Source organism: Octopus bimaculoides, chromosome 4, assembly GCF_001194135.2.
Source record: "Octopus bimaculoides isolate UCB-OBI-ISO-001 chromosome 4, ASM119413v2, whole genome shotgun sequence".
NCBI lineage: Eukaryota > Metazoa > Mollusca > Cephalopoda > Octopoda > Octopodidae > Octopus > Octopus bimaculoides.
The window spans coordinates 51,673,706-51,684,027 of NC_068984.1; the positions used below are offsets into that span (position 1 = coordinate 51,673,706).

Consider the following 10,322-nt stretch of genomic DNA (forward strand, 5'->3'; position numbering starts at 1 on the left):
AAAAAAAAAAAAAAAAAAAACAAAGATATTTTGTTATTCAGTAGATATTTAATTGAACCAGGCAACAGAGGCAAACTTGGCAAAACATACCTATCACTAAATATTCATATCTGCTAATTTTATAACAAACGTCTCTTTAGTCAGAATCAGATTTCATGCCTTTGATTTTCTTCTTATGCCGTTTAATTGCTTCCTGCAATAAAATACACAAAAAAATGAATTAGAAAATTTAAAGAGAATTGTTTTGCATCTTTTCTTTCCTCTGTAACCATTACTCTAAAACTATTTTTTTGTTTCCCCTTTTCCTTTTACATTCTTATCCAACTCAATTAGCACTCAAAAGTAATGTCCAGCAAGTAGTTGTAAGCAAATACAGTACCAAAGGATGGTATAGTTTACTGCGCTGTAAAATTCACAAGTGATTTCTTATCAGCAAAGGATTAGCATCATATTTAGAGAAGATTGGTCTGGCATTCATATAAGATGTCAGCAGCCCAGTGAATTGTGCAAGTACATGGCCATATGTACAGATCAATTTTGCATTTTTAGACACCTCAAAATTGTTTTGAGAAAAATAGCTGGGTTATTACTGGTTCTGAAAGCCTAGTCAAAGGACAATTTGCAACTCATTTTCTGAATCATCTGAAACTGGAGTTGGGTGATGCACACTATGTTTTATTTTAACACCTATAGTAAGAAATCAAATCATGCAAAACAAAAACAAAATCTATGTTTTTGTTTCAATTCAGTGATTAAGAAAGCATGCTCTTCTGATCATGCCTTAACATTAATTTTAATACTACATGAGAGTGTATACTTAACCTAAATTAAGAAGTAATAACCAAGAGAGAATATGCAAGACCAACAACTAAAACTATCATTTCAAACTAAGTCTTGTCCAGTTTCAGTGTAGTAATATAAACAGTTCAATTCCTAAATAAATTAAGTTACTTTAGTAAGAACTGTACAAACAGGAATATAGTATCTGAATCAACTCTTTTTTTACGTGTATATTTAGGGAATGAAACTAATATATACGCAGGCTGGCTTAACACTGTGCATTGTTCTGACTACATTACAATTAACTGAGACACAACTAGATAGATATTACAATTGTTTGTTGTTAAACCTGTATGTTATCTTCCTCCAAAATATTTTAGAGCAAGGTTAAATTATTATATTGAGCTAATTAATTTATATACTCTATAGTGTTGCATAATGTTCCTACAACATCTATTACTAGAGCTCCATTATCATGTGACTACCATCCTAATCCGACTGTAATAAGATATATTTCCTGAAGTAACCATCTAGCAAGTTCTGTCCATGAACCAATTTAAATTCTTGGTCATAGTTATTCTTTTGTGTTATGCCAAATACTCTTAAGATAAATATCACTTGTAACTCTTTCGCCTCAGAAACAAAACAGCAAAGAGAATGCAAGTGAGAGAAGCAGATATGGTGGTACATTTTTACAAACATGTATGTATTCCTTCATTTGGTCATTAAAACATACGTTTTGCAACAGTAGCAGTATCTTTGAAAGTGCATTTTGCAAAAAAAAAAAAAATATTACCTCAACACTTATGATTTGACATCTATTCTATAGTGTCATATATAGTTATATACAGAAAACAAAACATAACTATTTGGTAGAATTGTACTCCTGAAAATATTACCATAATGTGGAATTCTATAATGAAAACACATTTAACATTGACTTCCATGTAACATGGATGACAATGAGAAATGCATTTCAAATTATATAATTTCATAATATGGCAAGACTGTAAGGAACTCAAGGTTTCCATAATGCATGGTATAACTGCATATGTAGAGAAACCAAAATATGAAGATAGGCTCTCATCACTACGCAGAGTTTGACATCCATTATGCAAAGATATTTTAATGCAATCATTTTAAAAAGGGGAATTAAATAGAAATGATATTAATAACAAAATAATAATAGAAAAAAGTTTTAACTTTATTTGATAAATGAAAAAGTATATTATTATCAGAAAGATTTTGTTTACCTCATGTATCTTAATTTGGCTCTCATGAAAGTCAATGTCTTCATGTATTTGTTTCTTCAGCATAGCAAGCTGCTGTTTTTCCTGTCAAATACAAAGATTTTTTTTTTTAAACAGAAAGAGATGCTTAAACGGTGACATGTTGATGTATGTTGCATACAAGAAGTAAGATGGAGAGGAGGTTCAACCAGAGTTCTCACAGGCAAAGCACATGGGTATAAACTCTTCTGGGAAAGTAATAGTGATGGAATAGGGGGTGTGGGCATACTTCTTGCAGAGAAATGGGTGGATAAGGTCATAGAGGTAGTGAGTGTGTGTGATAGAGTACTTAAATTCAGGCTAGTCTTGCAGAATGGTATAGCTACAATTATCTCTGCCTACACCCCACAAGCAAGCCTACCAAATGAACAGAGAGATCACTTTTATGATATTCTTCTGCAGGCTAACTCAAAGACAAGTGACAATGATCTCATCTTTGTGGATGGAGATTTTAATGGGCATGTCAAACAGCAACCTGGTATCTTCCATGGTGTACATGGAGTTGGTACCAGAAATGAAGAGGAAACTAGGCTCCTGGCGTTCTGCATTGCAAATAACCTATTGATCTGCTACACCAACTTCAGGAAGCCAACTAGCCACCTGATAACCTATCTATCAGGTAACTCTGCTAACCAGATTGATTTATTCTTACCAGACTGCGGGATGCATGGTTGCTCTTAAATACAAAGAAGGTACACCCCAGCCTAGACTAGTCATTAGTGACATTAGACTTGAAGCCAGAAGGATGTCAAAATGCAGACCAATCTGGAAAGGAAGGACTTGGAAGCTTAAGAACTCTTCACATGGTCAGAGATTTAGGGATATCCTTACCAAAAAATTTGATGATAGGGAGGAGGAGCTACATAGAAGGCAGCTGGAAATTCCTCTAAGGCAGCTTGCTGAGTGCCACAGATCAAATCTGTGGCTGGTGCTAAGTCCCTTCTAGACCTAGGGTAACATTGTGGAGGAACAATACTGTAGACAGGGCCATTAGAACAAAATATCAGGCTTGGAAGGCTTGAAAGGCCTGGAAGAGTGGGGGTAGCAGCAGAATGTACCAGGTGGCCAAAAGGGAAGCTAGGTATATATAGCCAAGAGAGTAGCAGAAAAGAAGTTTGCCAATGTTCAGCAATGTGAGGACCAAAGAACTGAAGCATTTCAGATTGCAAGATAGTGTGTGAGAGAAAACCATGATGTCATAGGAGAGAAATGTGTCCGCATGGATGATGGTGCACTTGCATTTAATGATTCTGCCAAGAAAGAGGCTTGGAGATGCCATTATAAAAGACTGCTGAATGTGGAGAATGAATGGGAGGAGAAGAGTTTGTCAAAGGTTGACACAATTGAGGGACCAGCTACCCGAATTGACAGTACTCCGGTAGATAAAGAATGTGAAAGAAACAAAATTACACACACATTAAAATCTTTCAAACTTACCAATCGTTTAAAAAATTCTTCTTCTCGAGCAGCTTCCATTTTACCGAAAGCACCTCCGGCCTCTCTGCAATGCAAAACAAATGGTTGAAAGAAAGATGAAAAATAGATAAGAATGACCTTCCTCAAAACAAAATGGAAAAGTTATTAGTTCGAGTATATTCAAATGCAAAATTGTTTCTTGTTTCACAGAGGATTGTGGAGGGTCAAAAGTCCAACTATAAAACAGACTGGTGTTCTATATCTACTATTCCAGCAACGTTCACTACAAATTTTTTTTTTTTAATTATTCTACTTTCGGCACAAAGCCACAAAGTTTGGAAGAGGGTGCTATTTGTTTTAATACTTTTGTACTTTATTGGTATTTATTTTATCTAGCCTATAGGAATTAAAGGCAAAGTTAGCCTTGGAAAGATACAAATCCATTATGAATTGAAGTAACTAAATTTTACTTTACCATTTCTATCAATCCCATTTTATCATTTGATAAAAAAAATTTTAAAAAAATTTATTTCATAACATTCAACAATATTTTAACAAGTCTCGCATGGGCCTAATTTTCACAGCAAGATTAATTACATATAGCTTACTGATGTTATAATGCCCTGGAGTCTCTATTTTTTATGGTTTAATAAAGTGGGAATGGCCCTTCCTATAACCTCAATGTAGTTAACAACAAAACTAATTATCAGTATTAAAGGTTTTCTTTCCAGGCTCAATACTATCTTCTGTAGGCCAGGTTTTATTGATCAGTAATCACATTTAATGTTACTCTTTCTATCTACAAACACCAAACTTTGTGAACACTAATACCTAAATATGCAATGACAACTATCCAAGAATACCAGAAAACTCAAACTTTATATTCCAATATGAATGTATGTAATTAAATTCTTCAGCTAATTATAAGATACATAAAAATCCATATAGTAAATTTTTAACTTACAAAATGCAAATCTAATCAAAATAATTTCACATAAATTAGATAATGAAAAATAAATATATTAAAAGAAAAAAAAAAATCAAATATTTAAAATTTACAATAATACAGTGAAGAAAATATGCAAATAAAAGAACACTCACCTTATGGAGCCTCCAGAACCACCACCCTGTAACAAAAAAAAATTATGTATTCAATATACAGTAAGTATTGACTTAAAATGACTAAACACTAGGCCAAGATTTGTAGAAAAGGAGATTAGAGGTGAAATAAATGTAGTACATTACAAGTACTTTTTATTGAACTGCTTTTCCCAGACTTTCAAAATGTTACAAAAATGCACCAGAGTAATGTCAAGGCCAGTTTCATCACAGCTGAATACCTGTTGTGCAATGTACCCCTCGGCTGCAATGAGCTGACGGAATTTACACACAAAATCCTCAGCTGCCGCTGAGATGTGTGTTGCTTAGAGACAACCTTTGGCTGTTGTAATGGCCTTGATCTGGTCCTTTTTCTTCAGGATGATGCGATGTTAGCATTACCAGAGATGGTTACATGTAACTCGTTAATGTAAAAGAGAAACAGTACTGGGGACAATCCCAAAAGTTTGGGACACCAGAACTGACAGAGAGAGAGAGAGAGAGACATTGACACACAAGAGTTGAAAGAAAGACATCAGCCACAACCAGAACTGATAGAAAGACAGAACCATCTATCACTATGGTTGAATAAGAACAATGGAGAGAGAGAAACCCAACAATACATGCCACAGTGATGCAATCTAATCGGAAACTTTTAATCCAAAAGGGAAGATATGGACAGAGCCCATAAGCAAGCAATTTTCCTAGGAGAGTCATATATGAGAGACAGGCCCTGCTGGTGTCAAGTGTAACATTGTTTTCACCAAATTTCTCAAGAGTGATGACTTACTGGTGAGTGAAATAGGAGAAATGGTTTCCAGCAGATCTGACTTTACAGATCTCGTACCATTGGTCATTAAGAAGGACGGTGAACGTGTTGGAGAGTGTGGTCGTATTCTTAATGACCAACTCCACATTAGAGATGTTGGAACCAAGATTCACTCACACACATGCATCTTTTATCTTTTACTTGTTATAGTCATAAGATTGTGGCTATGTTGCAGCACTGCTTTGAAGAATCTTTTAGTCAAATGAATCTACACCAGTACTTTTTTTCTATTGATATCTTTTACTGGGATATAAACACATCAACAACAGTTGCCAAGCAGTTGGTGAGGAGACATACAAAATGGGTTTTTAATTTCCGTCTACCAAATCTATTCACAAGGCTTTGGACAACAGGAGGCTATAGAAGACACTAGCCCAGGGTGCCATGCAGTGGGACTGAAACCAAAACCAAAAAGAAAGCTTAACACAGAACGACACCTGCACTGACACACACACACACGCGTGCACTTTTCCAAATTACATTCAAATTGTGCAAAAAGAACAGAAAAAAGACTGTAAAACATTGTGGGGGAAAAAAGAACTTTAAATATTAAAATTACCTTCCCTGAACCTGATCCAAGTTCAGATGAGTAACGCACACTGAAATGAAGAAAAAAAAAGATCAGAGTAAAAATTTGTTATTTGTTTTCAAATTGTTAAAGAACAAATTTTTGAACAGTATGGACAAGCTGATTGAATTAATCTTTAGTATATTACTACTTTCTATTCTTATTGCCCTCCAATAAGATGAGACATAAAGATGACTGCAGCAAGATTTGTATATTTGCTCAAAGTCAGAACAACAGGACTGCTCTGCAAAAGCTATGCCCATTTTACAAAATCAGTTAGCCTTTACTCAAGTTTAATGTCAATGATTTATAGAGGAAGCATTTCTGACAAGGAAAGGTTAAATGATTTTGTCCAATTTTTCCCATCCAAAACAGCACTCTGCTGAAATTCCCTCCCCACTTACATTTTCTCAAGGCATCAATCACTTCACATATCAATAAAGCATTATTACATCTCACCCTACTTTAAAAAAAAAAGAACAAAACGCAACTGAAACTCGATTGTTTCAAATGTAAGGTTTCGTTATCACCGAGGATCTGCTCTGGCAAATGCACAACCAAAACAAAGCAAAGACTGCACACCAAAGATTAGCTTTTCCCTTGAACGCCAGAAAATACTCCATCCCTAACAGCTACTAATCCTCTACAAATACTCCCACATTTGTAAAGGGACTGTTACTACATACTCTAATATATCCTAGACTACAAGGCTACTTTGACTGGCAATAAGTTGCTCACAAACACAATGCAGCCTGCTCTATGCTGCTTTAATAATTTCTACAACTACTGACACCTCTGCTCCTTGGAGCTGGTTGATTTTGTGCCACCTCCACTTACATCCACCAACATTATCCCAGGCTCCACATTCACAACTATGCCCAACATTAACTTCACTGCACTTCTCCACCCTTCTGCAGTCACTGATATATATCAGTTTAAGTGGAACATCAACAGCATCAATCTCATAGGTCTTGGAAGGTCTGCAAAGGTTATGAACATAGTCCCTCACACCACCACTCCAGACCAAACTAATAAAACTAAAACGCTGATAACAGTCCGAGAGAGCCTGCTAGGCTCATGGACTCCACTTCTTCACAGATGACCTTTTTCTTTTAACATCAATTTTCTCATATTTGCAAGAGTTAGACATGCCTGCTGTAATGCATATTGCTACAAAATCAGATTGAGATAGTGCTATAAAAAAAAAAGTTATGTTTTGTGTCTATTCAAAACCACCATTATTATTATCATCATCATAGACGGACAGATAGATATAGACAAGCAAATAGACATAGACTGACAGATATAATATAGTTATTGCCGTTTTAAAAAAATGGGATAAAGCTTATTTTAAATTTATAAGTAGTCATTAATCGATGATATTCAGAAAGTTAACTTAGTAACTATTAAGTCATTGTCGTTTGAGATAATTCTATTAACCCATTAACAGCCAAATTTTTTTATTCATAGTTTTTGGCTTTGTTGAATGTCTTAGGAGTTAATATATAGTATCTAAATTTTCTTCATATGTGAATTATTTTGGAAATTATGATAAATTTTTCGAAAAGTCCCGAATAGAGATAGCTGAAAAAAAATGCATATTTATCCTTTTCTATTCAATTGCAATAATAAACATTTTAGTTTTTTTGAAACTATAGTACCAAATGAGAATGTATATGAAATATTAATGAATGATAATAGATGGGAAATGCAAAAAAAAAAAAAAGTTTTCAGAAGTCAATATTTTTGTAGCTCAAAAATTGAGATTTATGACAAAATGACCTCTAGAATTAGCCAGAGTTAATAATGGCAAACTTTAACTATTAAATATAGTAAAGCACACCACTGCAAATGCAATGTACATAAGTAATTCACTTTAAATACAACTGTTTTTAGCAGATCTCCAAATGGGGTTCATGGCAGGCGATGGATTAATTTCAACAGTTTGAACTTCTGGAAACAAATAATGAAGTTTGTTCAATGAATTACAAAATTAAAAGAGAGAACTGCTTCGTCAATCAATATAATGGGGGGGGGGAACAAACCATTCTGACAGACCATTGATTCCTCTTTCATCCATTACGCAGTTTAGATGTTCCAAATAAATTCGAGAACCTGAACTCGAAACGATCCAAAACATACAACTGAAGCCCAATAGCAGAGTATTTAAACAGGTGCATTCGGTTTGCACATCATTCTGTTACGTTAGTGGCAGTGTACATTGCTACCTAAAACTGTAGGTCTTATCTTCCGAATTACGACCAAAGATAACCTGGATTCACACTTAAGAAATGCATAAGAATGCTGTATTCGAGCAAGGTCAAGAAGTTATGCGAAGTTACTTCGTCTGCACAATATGACGCATAAACTGAGGTGAAAAAAGAATTATAGCGGAAACGTAGTAATTTGACCTCGAAATAATCGCGATAGAGCAACCTAATGGATTCAAGCAACCTAGTGGTGCCGGTGTCTTCGTACAAAAAAAAATTAACAAAATACATATAGATAAATAGAACAAAAACTACAATGAAGCGTGCACTGAGCTGCGACAAAAAATAAAGGTGCAACAACTAATGTTTTGGGTAGGACTTTTCATTCGAGAAATATGATAAACGAAAAATTCGGAAATAAATTTAAATGAAATAAAATAAACTGCAACGTATTTCACAATAGTGATAATTATTGAAATTTATAAAAATACATAGAGATATCGGAAACAGTTATTTCTCACTGGTTAAATACGAAAAAATGCATCCAATTACTTAAAAAATATCGATAGCGTAACGAAGATGTGTAAAGGCCGCATGTGACTTCCCGAAAGAAATACAATGTTTGGAATATATTTATGATGATTTATTATTATTTAAAGCCTCACTTTTCAACGCATTAAATGCAACGAGGAATCGATATAAAAGTGTTATTATAAATGGCATGGTACGCTTGACTTTCATTAAATACTAAATGTTACCTACCCAAAATTAAGGTGGGGATTCTGAACAATTATCGTTAACCTTTTATTCATTTAACCATTTTCATGAGTCGATATCTGAAATTCTTTACACCAAAGCAAGATCAGAATCGGAATCTCCATAGCCTAAAACGTGGGATTCCGTAAAAAAAAAATTAATAAATAAGGGGAGGAAAGGGTCAGATTACATATAGTCCATCTCTACCAACTAAACTTTAAGGGAAAATACAATGATATTTCTTAAAATTAAGTAAAAACTGGATTTCTGACTGATACATAACGAATATATTTGTAGGTTTTGGGGTATTGTTTGACCTTGTCAGCCGAAGTCCTTCAAATCAAGCGAATAAAATAAAGTATATTGACTCCACTCTCATCTTATTTCAAATTTATTGCAATAAATAACTTTGTAATTCCAAAATGTTTAGACCCAGACAGCTTCGATGAAGTAAACTTAGGATCGAAGGTTAATAATATATATTTTATAAAATCTCAATATATATATATATGTATTTATATATATTACAAATAATACGAAGAACTGTTATATTACATGACCCCCATATACTACATGATAGAAAGGACTGAATTTTTTTTTAAATATAAAAATACAAACTTTCATATATATATATTTAGGATTATCAACTTACCCGGCGAGGCGAATGACATTGCACAGTCTCCTAGAAGCCATGGTGGATATGTTATCAAGGGATATAACTCCAAATAGAAATAAATCTTTTATTTATTTATTCATCTTTTGGTTGATGGGGGGCGGGGCAGCAGATTAGGCACGTATATGACTTCAACGTGTGGAGGCGCAATGGCCCAGTGGTTAGGGCAGCGGACTCGCGGTCATAGGATCGCGGTTTCGATTCCCAGACCGGGCGTTGTGAGTGTTTATTGAGCGAAAACACCTAAAGTTCCACGCGGCTCCGACAGGGGATGGTAGTGAACCCTGCTGTACTCTTTCACCACAACTTTCTCTTACTTCCTGTTTCTGTTGTGCCTGTAATTCAAAGGGTCAGCCTTGTCACACTGTGTTACGCTGAACTACGTTAAGTGTACACGTGTCTGTGGAGTGCTCAGCCACTTGCACGTTAATTTCACGAGCAGGCTGGTAGAATGTGTCATTTTAATTTTTACATACCTCTCTTAATTCCAAAAGACCCTCAACCACAACATATTCGTCATGAAACATCAGTGGAGAAAACACTTTGGTGCACATTGGGATTAGACACTGAGGGAGAATGGCTGTAACTTTTTTATTTTGGCGATTTTCGCTTTCGATAATGTGTTCTACATATCCCGGTCATGCGATTCCCCCTAAAGAATTTTTTGAACCCCCCCTCCCCTAACACCTCCGAGGGGGGGGGG

General features: G+C 34.8%; 1 protein-coding gene across 3 annotated transcripts; it reads right to left on the reverse strand.

The window, feature by feature from the left end:
- Positions 1–28: 28 nt before the first annotated feature.
- Positions 29–9,709, reverse strand: LOC106872155 (ATPase inhibitor mai-2, mitochondrial). 3 transcript variants are annotated; one of them, XM_014919037.2, is made up of 6 exons: positions 9,599–9,709; positions 5,972–6,011; positions 4,587–4,612; positions 3,507–3,570; positions 2,034–2,114; positions 29–193 (listed from the first exon to the last, which is right to left on the reverse strand). In XM_014919037.2, exons 1-6 carry the CDS (start codon positions 9,637–9,639, stop codon positions 137–139), a joined length of 309 nt encoding a protein of 102 aa, XP_014774523.1. In that variant the 5' UTR covers positions 9,640–9,709; the 3' UTR covers positions 29–136. The 3 variants fall into 3 exon arrangements, with proteins under 3 accessions (XP_014774523.1, XP_052823011.1, XP_014774521.1); XM_052967051.1 differs by lacking the exon at positions 9,599–9,709 and adding an exon at positions 8,953–9,029; XM_014919035.2 differs by lacking the exon at positions 9,599–9,709 and adding an exon at positions 8,026–8,402.
- Between the last annotated feature and the right edge of the window lie 613 nt (positions 9,710–10,322).